At 33.3% G+C, this 24,830-nt stretch overlaps 1 protein-coding gene across 1 annotated transcript; it reads left to right on the top strand.

Moving 5' to 3' along the window:
- Nucleotides 1-300: 300 nt before the first annotated feature.
- Nucleotides 301-23,345, top strand: LOC308652109 (coagulation factor XIII B chain-like; the record flags this gene model as incomplete). The annotated part of the gene is made up of 12 exons (XM_081299812.1): nt 301-364; nt 6,424-6,624; nt 8,326-8,511; nt 8,663-8,839; nt 9,268-9,444; nt 11,998-12,177; nt 12,262-12,447; nt 13,536-13,718; nt 16,094-16,291; nt 17,029-17,211; nt 21,384-21,600; nt 23,312-23,345. The coding sequence occupies 12 exons, from the start codon at nt 301-303 to the stop codon at nt 23,343-23,345; spliced, it is 1,986 nt and encodes a 661-aa protein (XP_081155938.1).
- Between the last annotated feature and the right edge of the window lie 1,485 nt (nt 23,346-24,830).

Below are 24,830 nucleotides of genomic sequence, written 5' to 3' on the forward strand. Positions count from 1 at the left end.
GAATTTTTTTCCTTTTTTGTTTTAAACAGCCTGTGTTAATTATTTGTGATGCTACTATTGTTGCCCTTATTGGTTCACATGTTCTTATTAGACTCTGGTAGGAAAAGTAATGTCAATTTATATAGTTGTGTTATTTTAACATTATTTGAAAATATTTTAGGTAAAATAAAAGGCTTGTTCCTAACGGACTTAGATGTAGTAAATTATTAACTTTTTCTTCAAGAGAAGCATTGTTTACCTAATGAAGAGTTCCCTAGTGTTTTCGAATTGTTAGAATCTTTATGAAACGTACCACTGAAGATGAAGTTAAAAGATTTGGCTTTTGTTATTATATTAATGATCTTAGGAGAACTCTCTGCAGAAGGTAAAATTAATCCTTAATTTGCTTTATTCTCTAAAAAACTATAAATGGAAATTCTAATATTCATACAACTTAAGTTTTGGTATAATCTTTCATTTTGATGTATCAATTTTATCACATTCTTTATGTAAATTTAGCTTGTTATAGCATTTAGAAAGATGTTTTTTTTTCCCCTTTGAGATAAACTAGCAAACTGTTGTTAAAGTAGTTTAAGTTAAAAACACAAAACAAAGACCCTTTGAATATATAGGTTTGGGAGCATAGGAGACCATGATCTAACATTATCTAAATATACTTTAAAGGGTTTCTGGTTAATAATGTGGCAGTTTAGAAGTCACATGTTAACCTTAATTCCAGTTTTATGCAAGAATCCATTCTTAACATTGACACAACTTACAGAATTTTAATTCTCTGTCTACAAGGTGAGAGCTTACTGAGGGAAATTTGAAAAAGAAATAACCATAAATCATCAACAAGATTTTCTACTCTTGCTACTTTGATTTTTATTCCATGATTTATTTATTCACTGGCTGGATTATTAAGTAGTGGTTAGTATGAAATCCGCATAGCTGAAACTTTTTTTATATTCCACTTTGGAGAGTGAGAGGGCTCTATTAAGAATTATGTCTGGGGCTGGGGCTGTAGCTCAGTGGCAGAGTGCCTGCTTAGCATGTGTGAGCCACTGGGTTTGATCCTCAGCCCTGCATAAAAATAAGTAAGTAAAATAAATGTGTCCATCTATAACTAAAAATGTTTTTTAGGGCTGGGGATGTGGCTCAAGCGGTAGCGCGCTCGCCTGGCATGCGTGCGGCCCGGGTTCGATCCTCAGCACCACATACCAACAAAAAAGATGTTGTGTCCGCCGAGAAGTAAAAAATAAATATTAAAAATTCTCTCTCTCTCTCTCTCTCTCTCTCTCTCTCTCTCTCTCTCTCTCTCTCTCTCTCTCCTCTCTCACTCTCTCTTTAAAAAAAAATGTTTTTTAAAAAAGAATTATGTCTGGACAACAGTGATAAATGAGACAAATTGTTACTTGTAACAGACTGCCTGGTGTGTAAGATCTGTGTCAGTAAAAGGTAGGCAGTGCAATACCATGTTCTTAGGAAGGATTATCAGTGCTTTTCAACTGTAGGATTAATTAAGAACCTAGGCAGGTCAGTTAGCAGTTAGCAAGAGTGAATGAAAAACTGGAAACCACAGCAACAAAACTTTTCTAAAATAAACATCTTAGAGGAATTGTTGAAATAAAATATCCTGTAAGTTATAATTGCTTCTTAATTGAATAGTTCACTACAAATTTTCTGCCAGAAGGTCTACAAATAAATTATGAAGGTGAAATAAATAAAATTCATCTTCATTTCATACATTTCTGTCTATAATAGGATAATTTTTGCATGAAGTTTCCTTTGATTTTTATTTTTATAAGTAGGAAAATTCAAGATGATATCATTATCTATTAGCTACATTGTGATGACTTTGTAAAATTGTAGCTAATTTTCTATTATATGAGCATAAACTCATCTGACACAAAAAAGTAAGCTACATGAAGCAGGGATCATGATCTCATATTCTCCAACTAAGGACCTCAGGGACAAGAGTGAAATAATGGTCCTTCTCACTTCATGGTGTACAATCATTACTGACCTATGAAAGACCTTGCTTTTGTTTATTTATACGCTTTTCACTCAGAGATGATTAGATCATCTCTGATAATGAATTCCATTCTATATGATTTCCATATTTCTTAAATATTCAAATTCCTTTGTTACATGTCTTATTTGTGCATGTGTTTCACATTCACATTAATGAAAGTTTGATGTAGATTTGATTTTCTCATTTTACTAGATACTGTTCAAATATATTTCCACTTTGCAAAACTATTTTGTTCCCTTTTGAACTGTGTAGCATTTCATATATTTTATTTATCTAGTCTTCAGATGATGGACATGCTACTTCCTTCCTAACCTCAAATAATTCTGACGTTGATACTGTCATATAGTCATCTATAGCTCTGTGAGATTTCTTCAGCCTGTATTCACTCACAGGTGGGATTATTAGGTCAATTATCCTAGGGAAACAGAATGACAAATTACTTTGTGAAATGGCTGTTTCAATGTATGTAATCTTCAAAAGGTGATGGGCATGAGCTGTTGCTTCCCATCACCCTCAGCAGCACTTCCTGTTCTCTACTTTTGTGCTCTTTGCCATACTGTTGTTCATAAAGTGCCATCTCATTTATGTTAATTTGATAGTCTCTGATTTTTGGTAAGTTTGTACATCTCTTCATATACTTTTTTAGATGTTCAGATTTCTGGAATTTCCTAAATTGTTTCTGATTAGCATTTCTCTTTGCTTTATGGCTCTTTGGAGCTGATTTGTAAGAAGTCTTTATAAACTACAAGTTGTAACTTCTTATCAGTTTTAGACATTGCAAGTTCCTTCTTCTAAAGTAGTATGTATGTGTTTTGTGGAAAATGACTTTCAAAGAAATTCTCAAATTTTTAAATAATCAAACCCATTACATTTTACCCTTTAGTTTCTTTTTTTTTTTTTCTGTACCTTTGAACTATCATACAGTGTGATTGGTACCTCCTGAACTGTGCAATATGGGGCCTTGATGTTATGAGTCAGAAATGATAAAATCTTATATTTTGTTGTACAAATTAATTCTTTGGCTTAAACCATTTTCTGCTATTTTCCATACTTAACAGGTTGTTTATATTTTCATACTCAGTGTATCTCATTGTTGCTTCTTTTTTTTAAAAAAATTCATGTTTTGAAATTTGTACTTTTTTATTCTAATTTGTTATGTATGACAGCAGAATGCTTTACAATTCATATTACACATAAAGATCACAATTTTTCATATCCTGGTTGTACACAAAGTAGAATCACACCATTCGTGTCTTCATACATGTACTTAGGGTAATGATGTCCTATACCCTAATTATATCCTATAATAGGATAATTTTTGCATGAAGGTCTTTCCTACCCCCATGCCCCTTCCCTTCCCCTCCCTCCCCTTTGCTCTATCTATAGTTTGTCTAATCCACCCATGCCCCCCCCCAACCCCATTATGAATCAGCATCCTTATATCAAAGAAAACATTCAGCATTTGGTTTGGGGGGATTGGCTAACTTCATTGTTGCTTCTTTATAGCTTCTTATGTATGGTCTGTAATACCAGTATTTTCCATTTTCTATTTGAGTTATTCATTATGCAAACTTGAAATTCTCCTCTTAATTGTTCAGTTCACTTCATCTGATATTTATTATCCAGTTTGTTGACATTATTTTATTGGAGTTGAGCTCCTCCTATTTCTTCTTATTTCTTTTTTCTCATGAATTCACATTCTCCAAGGCATGCCATCTACTGACCAGTAATGTGCCTCTCCTGGTGATAGAGATACATGCCTCAGGACAGTCTTTGAAGCCACAAAGTGGTAAAGACACATGCCCCCATCCCACTCAGTCCAGCAACAGTGACCCTCAGGGAGCATCCTTGTGTATTCACTAATATTTTTGAAGTCTTTTCATTGAAATTCCTGAAAAATGGTGTAATTCTCAGGGAGTGGAGGCTATTCTGCACATGTATTTATCTGCTGCTCTGCTCTCTCAAGATGCTGGCAATTTTATATTAGTCATCCTTCCATGCCCATTCCCCTCAGCCATGGGCTGGCAGTATCATTATTTTATTTCTTTATTATTTTAGGGCAGTTTTAGGGTAGGCAGTAATCAAGGCATTGAAACCAGAATAACCCACTGGCTCCAGGCCTTCTTTGACCCACAAGTCTGGTTGAGTCTGGTTTTCACTCAGCGCCACTCCCAGGAATTGCCCAAGGGTTTCTCTCCTTTAAGCATTTTTTTTAAAGATCTCCAACACAACCAGAGATTTTTCAAGTAAACATTTTATTTGGAATATAATAGACACAGAAAGAGGCAAATATCATAAGATAGAGTTGTGTGAATTTTAGGCAGCTTTTCACTAACCAAATCAAGATATAGAGCATCAATAACACCTAAAAAAACTTCCTAAATGACCTCTCAAAGGTGTTAATTTCTAAAGGTAATTTTTCTGACTTCTTTTACCAGGGATTTTTAGTTGTCTTCGTAAAGAGTTATATAATGTATGTTGACTGGCTTCTTTCATGTAATGTTATATTTGTGAGATTCATCATTCATTTATTTGTGTTGCTGTACATAGAACATTACAGGTATGCCTCATCTGAGACGTGCTTACCTTTTCTACCATTAAAGGCCATTTAGGTTGTTTCTGATTTGGCACCACATGAACAGTGCTGCTATGGAAATCTTTGACACGTCCTTGTGTTCACAGATGTGTGCTCTTCTATTGGATAATAGGATACATGCTCTGCTTCTATAAGTATTACCAATGTATTTTCTCATGTACCAATTTATACTCTCACTTATAGTGCTATGAGAAGTCCTGTTTCTCCATATCTTTAACAACCATTGAGATAATCTTTCACATTTCAACAATTTTAGTAGATTTGCAGTATCTCATAATGGTTTCAATTTACATTTCCCTGATGATGAAAAAGGCTGAATACTTGATCTCTGACCATTTAAATATCCCATTTGTTAAATTCTTATTCGAATCTTTATTTTAATCTGTCTTTGTCTTGAGAGATGACCAAAAACCATTTACTTCACAGTTTGGGGTAGGGGCTTGCCTATCTTAAGGAGAAGTTCATCTGTTTTAGAATGATGCTGTCCAATACAGAGGATAGTAGCCACGTGCAATCAGTCCTCTATATTCCTGGGTTCCTCATTTGCAGATTTAAGCAATTGAGGATAGAAAATATTAGAAAAATTTCCAGAAAGTTCCAAAAAGTGAAACTTGAATTTGCAATGTTGCCCAGTGTTCTGCTGAATCCATGCATTACGCATGGCTTTAGGTATTTTAATATCTAAATAGAGTTTAAAGTCTGCCTAGGAGGGCTGTAGGCATCATGCAAATACTACTGCATTTTACATAAGGGTGCACCTTTTACATAACACTCCACAGTCCCATTGTACTAGGCAGTGGGACATATTGCTGAAAGACTTGGAGACAGAGTGCAAGACATAAGGTTTATTGAAAACTGCTTATGTGGAAAGTCCAGTGGTGAGGGGCTGGAAGCATAGCTCTTCTGTCCTTTATGGTGCCTTGCCAGAAAGCAGTGACTATCCCTCACTGTGCTCTGTCCAGTGGCAGCTGGCTGGATGAGCACTGATCCTCTCCACAGCTCTCTGCTCTGTGGTAGTTACTGCAGGGAGAGGAGAATCAATGAGTTAGGCTACAGAAGCAGTGACATCATTACCTTGCTTCCTCGCATGATGTGACCAGCATTCCAAGGAACTTGACATACATGCAAGAAAGCAGCTTTCTAAGATAACACTAATTTGTCCTAATTCTCAGCATGCCTGAGAGAAAGTCAGTGTCCTTCAAGTAACACTTATCTGGACCATCTGGCTGGGGCCACTCATTGTTCCCTTGAGAGGGTTAGATTCTTGGGAATATAAATGGGCATTTTAGGGACATCATGTTTTACTGTTCTTTACTCCAAGACCAACACAAAGGGATTTGAGCATCCATGGGTTTGGATATCTGCTGGATAGCCCTGGAACCAATCTCTTGCTAATTTTGAGGGAAAATCCTATGACTGTTGAGTACTTGAAATATGGATAGTCCGAGTGAAAAGGTGCTGTCAGTGTAAATACAGAGGATTTTAAAGGGGGTAAGAAGAATGCAACATATTTTAAGGTATTGGACCAAATAAAGCATATTATTAAAATGAACTTCAATGCTTCTTTTTTACTTTTAGTAATGTGAGAATTTTAGGAATTTTACAATTACATATGATTTTCATTATGCATCTATTAGAGTTGTTCAGAACTACTAGTATATTAATTATGGTGGAAAAAGAAAACAAATGCTTGGATTGTCCAAAAGAAATCACCTTTAAATTTTAGGTAATAAAAATAAGTGCTGGATTTAAAAATGTGTTATTGCTTGATTGCGAATTCCATGGTCTCAGCTTGAGTTTTTCTTCATTTCAGAGAAACGCTGTGATTTTCCCACGGTAGAAAATGGAAGGCTTGCCCAATATTACTATACTTTTAAGAGTTTTTACTTCCCAATGAGCATAGACAAAAAGTTGCCATTTTTCTGTTTGGCTGGCTACACAACTGAAAGTGGGAAACAAGAAGAGCAAAGCAGATGTACAGCAGAGGGCTGGTCTCCAGAACCAAGGTGCTTCAGTAAGTGAGCAGTTGTGTTAACACAACGAGGGATGGCTATGGTGCTCCAAGAAACTAGTTTATTGAAAAAGCTAATTTATTTCTATGAAAAAAAACCTTTTGGTAGATAAGAACAAAATTACTAGCAAACTTTCTTTTTAAAAAATTCTGTATCTGAAATAGTATAAATAATGTTTTCATTTTAAAATGTTATTTTCTATATATTTTTAAAATCATATACTGTGAAGGGAACACGGGTAATAAATGAAACTGTTATATGGAACATTTTGCATAATAGGCCAGGAAACATACTTATGAAACATTCTCAGCAAGGACAAGGTTGTTATTCCAGGGCCTATCATTTGCAAATTCCTAACTCCTTTGAGTGCCAACTTCTAATACCGATGAAAAATTCTGAGTCCAAATTTGTGAGCAGGTATTATGATAGGTTCATCTCATTATTTAATTGAAAAATTACACTCAATTTATTGGTGGGCTTCCAGTGGTTCAGGTGAACTCTCCTAAGCTAAGAATTCCCTAAGCTCTGTTTTCCAGAGTAAAAGGCTTTGCTTGGGTCTGTTTCATTTAGAAGAGGAGGTTGGGTATGGTAGTAACTGTGGTTGATATACCACATCCATTTGGGATAATTATCCATTCTGTGGCTTCAGGACAGCTCATACTTTAGGCATTGCACTTTTGGTATTAACACAGAGCATACATTAACTCTAGTAAATAAATCCTATTTATAACTAAAGCATAGAAATAAATTATAAGCCCTAGATTTATTGACTCTTTTATCTTGGAAAATAGAATATTGAAATATGAGTCAGAAGAAATTAGCATGGCAATTTAATGGTTTAGATACAAATCTCTGCAGTCAAACTGACGGTATGTGAATTCAGCTCTGCTACGGGGAAGTGGTTTGAACATTAGTTTCTTATCTGTACAATGGAATTGGTATTGCTTCAATGAGATAAGCTTTACATAATGTTGGACATATTGCAAGTATTAAAAATATTTAAACTTACATGAACCTTGGGCAAATTTATTAACTCTTCTGAATTGCTTTGTTATGAAGGTCTAACAATATAGCTTATAAAAATGATAGATTTCCACAGAACGCTATAGAAATTTATTATGTTATACGTTCTTGTTGCAAATATTTACCAAAAATAACTTTGTTGTATGATTTAGTCACAGTTTAAATGGATTAAATACTGAATCCTGTGCTGCTAGGTGATCCCAAAATATTTTAAATAAATATTAATTAATTAAATAAATATTTTAAATAAATAAAGATTTATTTAAACTATATATTCAATAGAATGAAAGAACAGTTTTCATATTAATCTAAGATATTTGCAGAATTATTTATGGATCCATCCAGCTGGGGATGTGCTCAATGGTAGAGAGACTGCTTAGCATGTGTGAACTTACAGTCTAAAAGTAGGTAAGGTTAGGAATGAATATAAGGACTAAATTTAGTAAATACAGAGACAGTTAGTGTCAAACTGAATCCATTTTCAAAGAAATTTTATTCATGACCTATAAGATTATATTTCCAAAATTAAATCAAGGAATTGTGGAGAGAGAAATTATTTCTCTCTCCTCCTTCAAATTCCAATTAAGAGTGATATGAAATGTTTGTTTTCATTTTGCAATTTAATAAAAGGCAAGCTTCATTTCATCACTAAGTTAAACAAAGAATTCCCCCCCCCACAGGAAAATGCACTAAGCCTGACCTAACAAATGGTTATGTCTCTGATGTAAAATTCTTGTATAAAATTAAAGAGAATATGCGTTATGGTTGTGCTTCTGGATATAAAACCACTGGAGGGAAGGATGAAGAAGTGGTGCAGTGTCTTTCTGATGGATGGTCTTCTCAGCCAACCTGTAGGAAGGAGCATGGTAGGTATCTAAGAATCTTATCTTAAGACTGAGGATAAGAGCTTGCAAAACTAGTGTTCCCTTCTATGAGCAGGTATGTATGTATATATATATAAAATCTCTTTTAAGTTATTGGTGAGGTTCATAAAATAAGTAACTTTAAATTTTCTAGAAACATGTTTGGCCCCTGAATTACATAATGGAAATTATTCCACAACACAGAAAACATTCAAAGTGAAGGATAAAGTGCAATATGAATGTGCTGCTGGCTACTACACAGCTGGAGGACAGCACGCAGAGGAGGTGGAATGCCACACGTATGGATGGTCTCTCACACCAAAGTGCACCAGTAGGTTCTCACGTTCAACACAACTTACTTTCACTCTGAAAAAGTACCTCTCACGCTGAAGTAGTTAAAAGTTGTTATGATAACTATGACCCATAATCATATTTTTTTTGTTTTTAGTTTTAATTACTTTCATAATAGAATTTGATCATTTAAAGTTTTCAAGTGGGAAAATTCATTTTTGCTTATGGAATTTAAATAACCCTAATGATATATTTTATATATATATATATATATATGTATATATATATATATATATATATACATATATATATATATATATATGAAATAAATTCAAAAACTTTTGCTAGCTAAAACAGCATAAGAGAAACTTATTAGTTTCTATTCAGATATAGGTTGTAAATAGTATATAAATTTTGTTCTGGTAGGAAAAATAAACACTGTGTTTTTATTCATTCTTTCAATTTTAGAATTACAGTGCTCTTCTTTAAGATTAATTGAGAATGGCTATTTTCATCCTATAAAGCAAACCTATGAAGAAGGAGATGTGGTTCAGTTTTTCTGTCATGAAAATTATTATCTAAGTGGACCTGACCTAATTCAGTGCTATAACTTTGGTTGGTACCCAGAATCTCCTGTATGTGAAGGTAAATTTCTAAGTTCTATGCGTGGGGAAGTAGCATATCTTAACCTCATATTTTAATAAGTTTTAATCTCTATGAGCTCTGAAAAAATATCTGTGGTGATATCTATTTCTAGTCTCTAGTGCTATTTTTAAAATAAATAATGTCATTTAAACCAATGTTCTTTTCATCAATCTTTATTCCATTTAAAGAAACTTAAAGCTTTAAATTAGTTTGTAGAGAGGGAGTATCTTTTAAATATAATACTCAAAAATCTGTATTATCAATGCTAAATCTCTTCTTATAATTAATAACTTTAAAAAATTGGAAATTAATATTACAGATAGTTGCCCCAAGGGAGCATCTTTGTGAGGGCATTTTCTCCATTGGTTACGTATTTATTGATGTGAAAATTCAATCTCCAAAGTAGTGAGATAGAGAGCAGAAAACTTGGAAGACTATTACCTCAAAGTGAAAATGGAAAATGAGGTCATCTAGTTAGAGCTACTCCAAAAGTGTAATGTCTAAGGTTACATTTCTATCACTAAATTTGTTCAGGCAGGTGGTATGCTTATCTGTCAGTAGACACCAACTTAATAATTACTTAACCATAACTACAATGTCATTTGAAGAAGGTCTTAATCCAGCAAAGGAAATATGAAAAAATAATTGCTCTGATGTTGCAAATGTTGCTATAAAATCAGGTACAAAATATTTAAATAATCATTAGATTATTATATAGGTATGGTGGGAGATGGTATTTGTTGAGGCAACGGGTAATATTTCACAGAAGTGATGGATAATATTTGGACTGGGTCTTAAGAGATGAATAAGAGATTGAGGACTGGGAGGAGGCACAGGGTTTGGTAGCAACCGTTTTCTCTGTAGTATAGGAAATAATTCATCATCCACAGGCAGGTGAAAGACATGAAGGTGGAATTTGGAAGAGAGCAGTAAAATTTGAAACAGGAGCTGGGAGAATGAACTAGGTTTCTGACCAGGGCTATGCAATGGGATTGCCTGGAACTATCAGAGTTTCCTAATTGCACTTAATGAAAACTTTGGCGGTTTTGTCATTTTCCAGTAGGACAAAATAGCATTGGGACAACAGTGGAGAGGAAGATTTTTAGCAAACTGTCTGCAGCATGTTATTTCAAACATAAGTGGCACAAATATTTACTGTCTATTCCTCACCCTTCCCCCTTCCGAACTGGTATGCCAACATGCCTGCTATTTGATAATAAATACTCAAGAGCTGTAGTATAGTGGGCTTAATAATGCTTCCCCATTCCCCCCAAAGATACCCACATCCTAATCCCTGAAACCAGTAATGTTACCTTATATGGCAAAAGGAACTTTGCAGATGTGATTAAGGATCTTGAGGTTATCTGCTATTATTCATTTGGACCCTAGATGTGATCACAAGTGTCCTTTTTAAGAAACTGAAAGAAGATTTGACTGCAGAGGAGGAAGTAGGCGATTTGAAATGCATAAACAGGCGGGAGTGAACCTAAGCCCAGGAATACAGGCAGCCTCCAGAGGGCAGAAAAGCCAAAGTATTGGATCTGCCTTGAAAACCTACCAGAGGAACACAGTCCTCCTGAAACCTCAATTTTAGCTTAGTGAAACTGACTTTGGATTTCTGGCTTCCAGAAGTGTTAGAGAATAAATTTCTGCTGTTTTAAACCACTAAATTATGACAATTTGTTACTGTACCAATAGTAAACCATTAATAAAGTATTCCATAGTTAGGAATAGATTTAATACAGATGGACACGGGCTCAAGAACAAATGTGTCACCTACTTCATAAGCTTCAGTGTCTTTATCTGTAATATGAGAGAAATAATAGTCCCTACTTAAGAAAATTATTTAGGACCTAAGGAGATAATGAATTTAAAAAGCTTGGTGTTTTATTACTTTACTGGTACATAACAATGTAAACCATGAATTCAGCCGCTTCAGATTGAATCCATGCATTAATCCCAGGTTCTGTAGCTCAGAGTCTGGGTTTGGGTAAACTCACTCCTCTGCATCAGTGTCTAACAAAGCCACAGTGAAGGTGTTGGCTGGCCTGGAGGCTCTCCCAAGGCTTGCCTAGGCAATGATCTTCCAAATTTATTGAGCATGTTGGAAGCATTCAGAGCTTTGCAGGCTGCTGAACTTGAGAGTTTCAGTCTCTTGCTGGCTATTAGCTGGAGGCCACCTTCCTCTCCTTGCCTTGTAGCCTTGTCCATTTGGAAGCTCACAACAAGGCAGCTGTGTCTTCAAAACCAGCAGGGAGAATCTTCCATGAAGAATAGTGTCATAAATTTATGTTGCATAATCACGTATTCATAATCATATACTAATCCATCATGTTTGCTGTATTTGATTGTCCAGAGCAAGTCACAGGTCTCACAGGTCTCACTGCTTGGAATATTACGTAAGGAAGTAAATGTCAAGAGGTGAGGTCCTAGGGGTGCTCCTTGAACCTGTCTGTCATAGTTTCTATGGTGCCTGATACCATAAAAGCTCTTATTGAATCTTCATTGTTTCTGTTAATTATATGAATAAATATGCTGATATCTTTCCATAAGGAAGAAGACATCGATGTCCTCCTCCACCTCTGCCCCTAAACTCCAAAACTGAAAAGTATTCAACAGCTTATCGTCACGGAGAAATGGTTCGTATACAATGTGAACTTAATTTTCTGATTCAGGGGTCAGAAGAAATACGCTGTGAAAATGGAAAGTGGACAGAACCTCCAAAATGCATTGGTTAGTAACATTGAGTAAACTCAGTCTAAATGAACTATGCATGTGTAGCTAAATGATCCCTTCTCTTCAAATGGTATGTTTCAGAAGAAAAGGAGAAGAGGGTCTGTGAGGAACCACCCTTCGTGGAGAATGGCGCAGCAAACCTATATTCTAAGATTTATTACAGTGGGGATAAAGTGACATACAGATGTGACAGAGGCTACCATATCCGTGGATCAAATGAGATAGCTTGTAATCGTGGAAAATGGACAATTCCCCCTGAGTGTGTTGGTATGTCTGCCACGTTTAACAGTAGCTAGGACTATAGTGCAAGATTTTCCATTCTGTTTATTCTACATACTCATAGCTCAAAACCACTGCTTACAAGGGTTGTAAGTACATTGCTACTATACCTCCTTTGCTACTTTTTTTTTTTTTTGTGTGTGTGTGTGTGTGTAAGGAGTCATCTTTAGAATTCAAGCCAATGTAAATAACTCAGAAACTAACCGAAAAAAAAAAAAAAAAGGTTTAAATACATTAGTGCTGGGCCCGGTTATCTGACTTCTGTGAGCACCATGACCTATGAGCTTAAATACCTACAAACAGGTGAGGATGTGCTTCACTGGAGAAGTAAAGGCATGTTGGAGAATGACCGTGCGTGTGATCTAGTTCCTTTCCCCACATGTCCTATGAAGTTAGGGTCTAGCATTCTGTTTCTGTCTTTAGGTAAGTCCTACTGATATTACTTTTGCATCTGGCCATTCTGAACCTTATACCTTTCTAAGACAGGTTGCTAATCTTTGGTGTTGCCAAAGAGTACTCCCAGGCTACAGAATCATTCCTAGTTGCTACCCTTCTTGTCATCCTTCTCATTCTTGACCAGATATTGAGGAAAACTCCAAATGTGTTTACCTAGTATATTTACAACAGCTGTAAATGATGCTAAATAAATTTGCAGAGTAAGAGAAAGATTCTAAAGAGAGAAAAATAGATATTTCGTCCCTGGGTTAATTGAGAACTGAGGTGAACACAACAAGAAGCAAGAAGATAGAGGTGCATTGATGCCAAAAGGTGGTTTTAGAATTAACTATAATCTTTAGGTTGAAGTACATCATTTACCCCTCTATACATCTCAGGAATATCTTTACCACAATTCCTTCACAATTAAGAGAAAAGTATGCATACTTTTCTTGCTGTTTGTTTTTACTTAATAAATTTTAAAAATACCTCAGCTGAACAACATTTCTTTCATTTCTGATGAATTTAGAAATCAGTTGTCCTAAGTATACAGGACTATTGAGATACCATAGTTTGGGTAACAATATTATATTATTATATTGTTATGAGTTTATATTAATTGAAATAACTTTTTCTCTTAGAAAATAATGAGAATTGTAGGCCTCCACCTAATATAACAAATGGGGCTGTGGTTGGTGTGTTATTGCCAAGCTACACAACAGGATCCTCAGTGGAGTATAGATGCAATGAATATTACTTATTGAGGGGATCAAAAATATCTCATTGTGAACAAGGAAGATGGTCATCCCCACCTGTTTGCTTGGGTAAGAAAAAGAAAACACCAAATTTATTTTACTATTATGTTTTCTATTTTTGATTTTCTTTAAATATTGTATAGCATAGAAATAGTATAATTTCTTTTTTTTCTGACATGTTATCCCCTTCATTTTAGAAACTCTCTAAACAAGTATAAAATCTCTAACACTGTAGTTGCATTAACATATTACAACATTACTTTTTCAAATGTGTAATGCACGCTAAACTTCTTGTAAGTTAAAATATTCATTTAAATAAGTATTAGAATTTTAAACTGTAAAAGCAAGTCGTTGTTATTTGCCAAAAACATTTATAAGCAAATTAAACCAAATAGAAGAAAACAGAAAATATCAGTAACTTGTTTGAAACAACTGATATTAGTGATTTAGATAATGAAAAATCTTCTAAGCTTTTTTCTATTCCCATTTAAACACACATACATAACATAAAGATGCTGCCATATTGTGCAGACATTACGTATCTTGTTGTTTTTTCACTTAAAAAATTTGTAAACATAGTTGATCTTAACTTCTACATATACATTTGAATGGCTAAATAGTATCCCACAGTGCAGGTACATAAAAATTAATTTAATTGATAACTTTATTGCTGGATGTTTAGCATTAAATATATTTACATTCCAAACAGTACATTTTTGTAAATGAATGTTTATACATTTTTAAAAACATTATTTTTCATTTAAAAAGTTAATTAAATATATTTTGACCTTGTTTTAGTTTTCTCTTATTTTTCAGAGTTTCCAAAGTAGAATTTCTAGATAGAAAGATCTGGAAATTAATTTTTTCTTAATTGCCCAAAAAAGAAAAAAAGAAAGTTTATTCTGATTTATAACCCTACCATTAGTGTATTAAAGTAGGAAGTTTTTAATCTTTGTCAACTTTGAGTATTTTAATCTTCAAATTTATTTTTAATTTAATAAGCAAAATTATTTGATTTACTTAAGTATCAGCCAATTTGGCATTTTTTTTCCATTTTCTAAGTGGCCACAGATTTGTTTTTTTCTACTAGCGATTGTTCATACCCTAGCCATTTTTCAGACTCATAAGGTATATCTACATAAATTAAATGGAGTATTTGAGAATCATGTATACTGCAACCATTTTATTTTACTTTTATTTTTAGTGTTTTAAAATATAGATGCTTAAGTCTTAAGCTGTTTTAAGCCTTTTGTTCATAGTTCCTGTCTTTCAAGTAAGTCTTAGGATGCTATCCCATTCAAATTCAAATGCATCTTCACCTATAATTTTTCTATTACTCTCATAATTTTATGTTGAGATACTGGATATTAAGTTTCTCATTTTGCGATTGATATTGCATTGAATAGGAGTACAATCATCTTTGAGGACAGAGACTAGATTGAAATAGAAATGGAAAAGATAATAATGAAACAACCTCATAAGGAATAATAAGGCTTGAAGAAATCAGTCATTCAGTATCTGGATCAATTGCCTCAAGACATTTAGGCATGATGTTAATGAACTGAGGCAAATAGTGATGATCAGTCACTGTCAGGGCAAGATGAGAGCTTGCATGTCTTGATTTTCCACTGGGATTGAGCATGTTATCTCTACAAATTCATGCAACAGTGTGAAGAGGAACAGACTTTTCTGTCTGAATTATTATTTCAGATGGGAATCTCTGTAACCTCTCCCTACTTGTCTTCCTGCTCTCCTCCACTCTAGCGATTCTGGATTCCTTCCTCTTCCTCAGGCTAGGCATGCTCTCAGGGTTGTTCCTCTGTCAGGTACACTATTTCATCAGATAATGACACTTGTCAACCTTCAAGTTTTTCTGCAGATACTTACTTAGGCCCACCCAGACATCTGACTTGGAATGTAACCTCCTTCCCCCCAGCACTTTTGATAGCTCCTTCCCCCTTCACCCTTTTTCCACCTAATTTCATATGCTGTAGTTTAAGGATAGTTACAAATTATGAAATTCATATACTTAGTATGTCTATTAATTATTGTGGGAGTTTTGTTTAGCAGGTAAGCTCCACGAGGTCAGGGTTCTTTGTTTTGTTCATTGATATGTAACAAGTGGCAGGTTTTGTATAAATATTTACACATTAAGTACACTTTCTTTTTTAAGATTATTATTTTATAAAAAAAGAAATAATGATTAACCTAACTGTTTGATGACCTTAAGCAATATTTTTAATGTTTCAAATTGAGTGGTTTTGATTTATGGTATGTAAATCTATAAAGTCATTTGATAGTAATAAAAGTGTATATTTTGTTATCTTTGTGTGAGGAGCTTTAATAATGATAAATATAAAATGTAAACTCTTGCTTTTGATGCCTGTCATGACTTTCATAGTGGATAGATGAGTAAAGAATTTAAAAGAGCACTTGTTTTTCAGAGCCATGCACCGTGAATGCGGATAACATGAACAGAAATAACATAGAAATGAAGTGGGCCTATGAAGGAAAAATCTTGCATGGAGATTTAATAGATTTTGTATGCAAACAAGGATATGATTTTCCTCCATCAACCCTGTCTGGGTTGTCTGTGCAGTGCAATCGGGGAGAAGTGAAATATCCTTTATGTGTTAGAAAAGGTAAAAATAATAGTACTTTTACACAATTTCTTACCTAACTAATGGATATCAGCTACCTTGGTTGAAAGCTTAAAGTTATGAGCGTAAGCAATTGGGCACCACATCTTCTAATGTCTAAGTTCAGAGTGTTCCAACTTCTAGTTTTCAATCAGTGCATATACTTAAAAAAAGCCTATACTAACAATTTCATTCCAATAGGTCATTTTTATAAAGGGAAAAAATAAAAGATTTAATAAACATTACCATACTATCAGTGGATTTTTATGTCAGCGCTCAACAACACTAAAATATCTTTACTAGGGGTTTTGCTCAGAAAACTACTTGGTGCAGAGTGTGAGAAATTTTGTGTACTCCCTGTAATAGGGACGATTACTTTTAAAAAGAAAAAAAGGAAGATAAAACATATGGAAGGCAAGACTTTAAGAGAGATCTTGTATGCCTTCATTTCAGCTAGATTGAAAGGGAAAAATAAAATACTGTCATAGTTGTAAATATGTATTCAAAGTTTATAACATGAAATTCTAACTATAATAGTCAATTTTGAAGTATGACAATGTTGCCAGATATCTTCAATACTTAAAAAATATTTCAGAACTGCATTAAAAATTCCTTGAAGGCAATAAGATATCTCATTTAGTTTCTGTAGCAATTATTAAAACTCTGGATACTTGTAGCAATTTATTATCTATGTATCTATGTATCTATCTATCTATCTATGTATGTATATTTTTTTGCAGAATCTAAAGGAATGTGTTCATCTCCTCCACTTATTAAAAATGGAGTGCTTATTAGTTCAGCAGGAGGCATCTATGAGAATGGTTCTTCAATAGAATACAGATGTTTTGATCACCATTTCCTGCAAGGACCTAGGGAGGCCTATTGTGTAGAGGGAGTATGGACTACACCACCATTGTGCTTAGGTATGTAGTACTACATATGCCTCTAGCTAATAAAGTAAAATGACGCATGTTTAGCTTTCAGTCATTTTATGCTGATATGAAACTAATACTTAATTTGCTGCATTTGTGTTTTTTATTAGTATTTAATCACTGGTTTCTATTCTTTCCCATAGATTTCAAATAACTGTTGTTCAGTTGCTATAATAAACACCTAGTGCAAACCATGCATCAGGTAGTATTGTGGTATTGGCTACAAATTGAAGAAGCTATTTTGGTATGGGCAAACATTAGCAATTATGATGAAGTGTGACTGGCACTATAAATTGAAAATATGAACAAGCACAGTAGGGGAATAAAAAAAATGGCTATCTCAATATGGAAAGATCAAGCTTATTAATTTGCTTCTTAGCAAGGTATTCCAATAGAAATTACAACATTTACCAAGAATATTAGAAGGTATAAAATAGCCATGCTACGCAGGTGCTCTACCACTGAGATACATCTCCAGCCATTTTTTTAAAATTTATTTTGAGACAGGGTCTCACTAAATTGCCCAGGCTGACCTAGAACTTGAAATCCTCCAGCCTCAGCCTCCCAAAAAGCTGGGATTACAGGCATAAACCATCATGCCCAACCAATTCTGGCATTTATTTATTTTTCTTATTTCATTGGCTTGGATTTTAGTACAATGTTGAATGGAGCAGGTAATGAATAGTTTTATTTCCCAATCTCATAAGTAAAACTTTTAATAATTCACCTTTAAATGTGGAATTATAAATAATTTCAAATAGTAGGTTTAAGATATATATACCTTCTACTTTAATTTGCTAAGAGTATTTCTAATGATCTTCAAAGGGTGTTTAATAGCTGTTTGAATAATCACAAGATTATCACTTTTTCTGTATATTTCGTGAATTATATTACTTCCTTTTGAATGCTAATGTATGATTGTGTTCTCATAAGAAATTCCAAATAGTTGTGATGAATTATGCTTCTTAAAGGTTGTTGAGTTTTATTTGGTAATATTTTACCTAGGTATTTTGTGTCTATTTTCATGTTTTTTTCTTTTCAGTTTTGGTATCAAGTTTCTGTTGACCTCATACAATGAATTGGGAAGCGTTCTTTTTCAATTCTCTGAAAATTCTTTAATAATTTTAAGAACTTACCAAAGAAGTCATGTAACTCTTGAGTTTCCTTTGTAGAAAGATTTTAGTCATAACTTCAATTAGTTCAGTAGGTATTAAGTCATTATCTTTTCCATCCATTTTGGTAGAAAGTGGTGTCTTGGAATTTGTCCACTACATCTAAATTGTCAAATTAGTTGACATAAAGTGACTTGTGACACTCTTTTATCCTCATTTTCATGTTTTTAGGATGTGTCTATTATTATTGCTGCTACTAATATATCTTTCTTGACATGTGTGGCTGAAAGTTTTATTTGTATATAATTAATAAAATTAGCCTGTGAATTTTATTAGTCTTAAAAAGAGTCAATATTTTCATTTAGTGGTCATTTCCTCAAATTTTTCTTGATATTTCACTGTATTTATGCTCTTATCTTCATTATTCCCTCTTTTATACTTTCTTGAGATTCTTTAATTACTATTTTTCTGGCTTATTGAGATGTATACCTTGGTTACTAATATCTGACTTTCATGTTCCTTTTCAGATTTGAATTTAAGGATACAAATTTCACTCTGAGTACAACTTTATCTTACACAGTTTGATATTTTGGATTTTCGTTATTATCTAGTTCAAAAGATGTTATAATATCCATTTTGCTATCTTCTGTGAACTCTGAATCATTGAGAAGTTTCTAACTTCTGAACATTTGGGAGATTTTCTAGTGTTTTTTCAGCTTTTGACTTCTAATTTAGTTCTACTGTGATATGCTTTGAATTTTATCTGTCCTTTGAAATTCACTTATACTTGCTTTATAAGAAGCACATGTTTGTTCCTTTTTCTCTAAAAGAAAATTAACTTTGTCATTGTGGGTTGTTAGATGTATGTCAATTGGGTTGAATTTAATTTTTATTTTTTTAAAGTTCATCCATTTCTATTCAATTGTCTTCTTATAAATTACCAAGAGAAGCATGTCGAATCTCTCTGAGCACCTTGTAGGATTTCTTATTGCTGTTCTATCATTTTTGCTCTTGTATCTTTACACTGTTGTCTTAGATGTGCCTAATCTGCTTTAGACTAGTCTATTAAGCTCTTAATTTCAGTTATTATCTTCAATTATAGAGTGTCTGCTTCATACTTTCTTTTGGTAAATTCATCTTGTCTAATGAAAGATTCCATCTTGACATCATTTTTTGACCATTTTAATAATACTTATCTTTAAGGCCCAATCTGAAAATTCCAATATCTGAATCACTTTAGAGGAAAGTTTCTATATAACAGACAAATTCCTTACTATTTCTATTAGTAATTAATTAAAAATTGAATATTGTGGAAAATTTTAGGAGCACGAAGTATGTCATCCAACCCACAGAATTCTCATTCTATCCACTGGCTGAAGGTTATGGTAGGGATAGTCGGTCTCAAACCAACTGGAAATGGAGCTTTCAGTGTTTGCTTTCAGATATTTGGTTGCCATTAATCACAATATGTAACCCTCCAAGGCTCTTTACTGAGCATTTGGAGATATATCTCCCTATACACTGATGATGATATAAGTGGGAGACTGTAGATTGTCCAGTGTAGCTTTTAAGTCAATTTTCTAAGCTCCTTAATTCTCTCTTTCTATACCAATCAAGAGTCAGCAGCTGCCTCAAGGGAAAAGCCAATACAGAGCACCAGGCTCATTTTTATACTCTTCCCCATTCCTCTTACTTCTTGGTTCCTCAAGTCTTGGTTGCTAGAGCAACCTCCAAACTCCAATTTTTCTATATTCAACCTTATGAGATTTCTGAAAAGCTCTATTTGCTCTATGCCTGTTAAGGTCCATTCTGTACTTGGTCTTTTAACTGAGCTGACAATTAACAAACACCCTAAGAGGAAAATGAACATAAAATATTGAACTCATCTAAATTAACTTTTCCAGGACTTCAGCTCATTGACTTCCTTGAAGATTCTCTGCTGCCTTGAAATATGTGCTTTTTGCCTGTTTTCGAGATTTTCTAATCCTTGGTAGAAGTGCTGGTCTGATATTAGCTACCCATCATAGCAGGAGGTCTATAAATCAATTTTTAATTTATTTTAATTAAAATTTCATTTTTTTTTGTAAAACAATGACTCCTAAATTATATAGCTCCACTTCACTTCATTTTTAAAACTAATTTATAGTGAATCTAAAGTATTTTTTAAATAATTGTTTCATTTTTATTATCTGTAGCACTCCTAGCCAAACATATAAGCATTCCAAATACCTGAAAAAATATCTGAATAAATATGTTTGTTAATGTATTACAGGTATATTGATATGTTGTGTTATCAACCCTGAATCTTTTTTTAACTTATCTTAGAAGTTACTCTTTAATGTTACATAATCCTGGAGGCAAACAAGGACATAATAAAACCAATTTCCTAAAATATTTTATTATTTGAAACTTAAAATGTCAATAATTTTATGATGAAAAAATCATCATAAAATAGTTTTGTTGGAGAGCCTAATGCTTTTAATTTTGATGTTTTATTTTAATACATGTGGAAATGAGCAAGGTAACAAATTTAAAACAATCAAATCTTCCTATTCCTTAACTGGAAATTTAAAAGAGAAAACTCTTAACTGCTTTGGATGGTATCAGGCCAAAAATTGTTTGGTCATTGCTCAGAATCATGCTTGTTTCTGCATTTCCACAAAGTTATTCATTAGTCAATGGTTTGTCTCATGAATATTTTATGTGAATTTTGTGAAGAAGAATAAAGAAAAAGCATAATTTTAGTGAATACTATCGACTGTCAATACTTCTGAAAAAATAACTTATTGCTATCTTTGAATATCCTAATGGCATAAAACTAAGTGACTGGCAGAGTATACTTTCTCTGAATATAGGACCACAGAGGTAAATGGTTCACTGTTTCCTGGGGGTCTGAATGTATTTTCTGACTTGAATATTGATTCTAACTAATTTATTTGCCATTCTCCGCAATTGTGAGGTCATCATGAGCAGGCAACATAATTATTTCTGGTACTACCAAGATGTATCAAGATAGTTTTCTTCTTCTTTTTCTTTTTTTTTTTCCTCTAGAACCTTGCACATTATCTTTTGTTGAAATGGAAAGGAATAATTTACTCTTGAAGTGGGATTTTGATAATAGACCACACATTTTCCATGGAGAGTATATTGAATTTCTTTGCAGAAGGGACACTTACGTAGCTGAAGCATCATCTGTTATTGTCTCTGAACTTAGAGTACAGTGTGACAGAGGGCAGTTGAAGTATCCAAGGTGTATTCCAAGAGACAGGTAAGAAGAGGCTTGCACCCATGGCTTCTTGCTTCTTTCTATCAGATTGTTATTCAAGAGATTCATCATGTTATAAATTTCAGAAATATGTTCTACAAAATGTCTACTTTATGGCAATTGGAAGGGAAACAGAATTGTATTTTCCTCATTTTTTTTTAACTAAGAAAATTCCTGAAAGCATTATTTAATTCAGCAAGCTTTCTGAGTTGTATGAACCCCCACTGTTATTTGCTATTTGCTGTTTATGGCACTTTGACAATTATGTAAATAATCCAGTTTATAGGTGAAATATATAAATATTCAAAAATTAACATACATATTCTGAGACAAGAAAAAAACATATTTTCTTTTGCTTCTCATTGTGTGTAACCAATAAAGGTTTGTTAACACAGTTGTACAAACCTTTATACTGAGGAAAGGGCATGTTTATAATAGTTTGAAATCATGGTGTTCATTTTCAGGATCACATTTATGTATAAGAATTTGAACTGGGCTGGGATTGTGGCTCAGTGGTAGAGAGCTTGCCTTGCATGTGTGAAGCCCTGGGTTCCATCCTCAGCACCATATAAAAATAAATAAGTTAAATAAAGGTATTGTGTCCACCTACAACTAAAAAAATTAAAAAACAAAACAAACAAAAAAAGAATTGAAATCATTAATGTGTTTCCTTATATGATATTAAAAATATATATTCCACCACCTGATTAATAAAAATTGTTTTTTCCCAAACAAATATTGAGATATAATAACATGATGTGAATAATTTAATAGAATCACGATTTTGATCCTTTTGAAGATATAATAGCAATGAAAGCTGGGTGTGGTGGTGCACGCCTGTAATCCCAGCAGCTCCAGAGGCTGAAGCAGGAGGATAGCAAGTTCAAGCAGTCTCAGCAAAAGTGAGGCACCAAGCAACTCAGTGACACCCTGTCTCTAAATAAAATACAAAAATAGGGCTGGGGATATGGCTCAGTGGTGCAATACCCCTGAGTTCAATCCCCAGTACCACCCCAAACCCCCGCCAAAAAAAAGGGAAATTATATTTTGTGTTCAACTAAGAATACATTTTTAAAAAGTATTGGCAAAATACATGTAGTTCCATTTTAGCAACTGTTAAAAATGATCGATAGGAACTACCTAAAAACACATTGTGTATACTTTGAAAACTGAGAAAAACATTCATAAGACACATCATAAAATCAGGGTGGAAAAATTTTATATTGTTTAAATGTTTTGATTATCTTGAATTTCTCATTTACAAGAGAAAATAACAGAAAAAGTTACAAATAAAAAATACTGTTGGAGAAGTAAATGGCATTGGGTTTTTTTTGTTTTGTTTTGTTTTGTTTTTTTAGATAAAAGCAAAATTACTATTTATTTATATTTTTATTGATTTTTAGGGTTTGTTTAAAAATATGTTTTTAGTTGTTGATAGACATTTATTTATACGCAGTGCTGAGAATCAAACCCAGTGCCCTGCATATGCCAGGCAAGCACTTTATCACTGAGCTTCAACTCCAGCCCTGGCATTGGGTTTTTAAAAGGGAACTGATGGTATTATTTACTAAGTATATTTACTTTCTCTAGTTGGTAACTTATTAGAAAAATGATTCAGTATATGAAATGTTGAATGGTTAAGATAATAATAAATTCGACTCTAATTAATGCTTGTATTCAAAAAAATTCTTGTCTCTTTTTCTCTCTAATCAAGGATTCTGTCTTATCAAGAACCCTTAAGGACATGAAAATGAATGGCAGAAAAAAGAACAGGATTTCAACACATCATAAAAATCTCTTTTAAAATAAGCTTTAGAAAGTATATATTAAAAAGTCTTAAATATTGACTTGCTGGAAGATATGAATCTTATTTTTTGTGCTGAACATTTTCTTTAATTGTAAATAAAAGCCAAAAATGTTTCATTTCTACTTTGGGTGATCTGACACATAGCATAATGTTTATTGCATATCTTTAACCTGTTAAAAATAATCCACACATCAAAATATTTGTTTGCAATAATACTGGACTATATTATTGTCTTCATATATGTGCAAAAATTTGAGATTCACATTTGTCTTTATTCTTTTCATTAATATTAGGCTTTTCTTTCACTTTCAATGCAATATGCTTGTAATGGCAAAGAACCAATCACACTAGGGAAGATTTACTTTATTAAATGCAGAAGAGACTTTCCTTGACTGTTTAATTATAAAAAGTTTTAAAATTAATTGTAACTCAAGTGGTTTAAAGACCTACTAATTAGACCATAAACTCTACAACTGCTAGAAGAAATATAGGCTCAATACTCCAACATATTGGCACAGGCATCAACTTCCTTAACAAGACTCCTGAAGTACAAGAAATAAAACCAAGAACCAATGAGAGAGAAAGCATCAAATTAAAAAGCTTCTGCACAGCAAAGAAAACAGTTAAAAGTGTGTGGAGAGAGAGAGAGAGAGAGAGCCTATAGAATGGGAGAAAATCTTTGCCAATTGTTCCTTAGTGGATTAATATCAATATTATATATATAATATATATAAGTTTTTGACATATATATATCAAAAACTTAACACCAAAAGGAAAAAAACAACAACTAATAAATGGACAAAAGAACTAAACAGATACTTCTTAGAAGAAGAAATACAGGTGCCCAACAAATATATGAAAAATCTTCAACATCTCTAGCAAGCAGGCAAATGCAAATCAAAACTACATTGAGATTTCATTTCAAATCAGAATGGCAATAATCAAGATTATAAACAATAATAACAGATGCTGGAAAGGATATGGGGGAATGATACATTCATACATTGTTAGTTTGACTACAAATTAGAGCAACCACTCTGGAAAGAAGTAAGGATATTCCTCAAAAAATTAGAAATAGAACCATTGTATGAATAAGCTATCCCAATCCTTGGTACTTATCCAAAAGAACTAAAATAAGCATGCTATAGTGATACAGCCACATCCATGTTTATAGTAGCACAATGCACAATAGCCAAGTTATGGAACCAGTCCAGATGCACATTCCACAGATGAGTGGGTAAAGAAAATGAGGCATATATACACAATGGAATTTGAAACAACTATAAAGAAGATGATATGCATTTGCTGGTAAATGAATGGAACTGGAAAACATCATGCTAAGTGAAATAAGCACACTCAGAAAGTCAAGGGTCAAATGTTGTCACGGTGTCCCCCAAAAGCTCATGTGTGAGACAATGCAAGAAGA

The sequence above is a fragment of the Spermophilus citellus genome, assembly GCF_964194105.1.
Source record: "Spermophilus citellus genome assembly, chromosome: 6".
Taxonomy (NCBI): domain Eukaryota; kingdom Metazoa; phylum Chordata; class Mammalia; order Rodentia; family Sciuridae; genus Spermophilus; species Spermophilus citellus.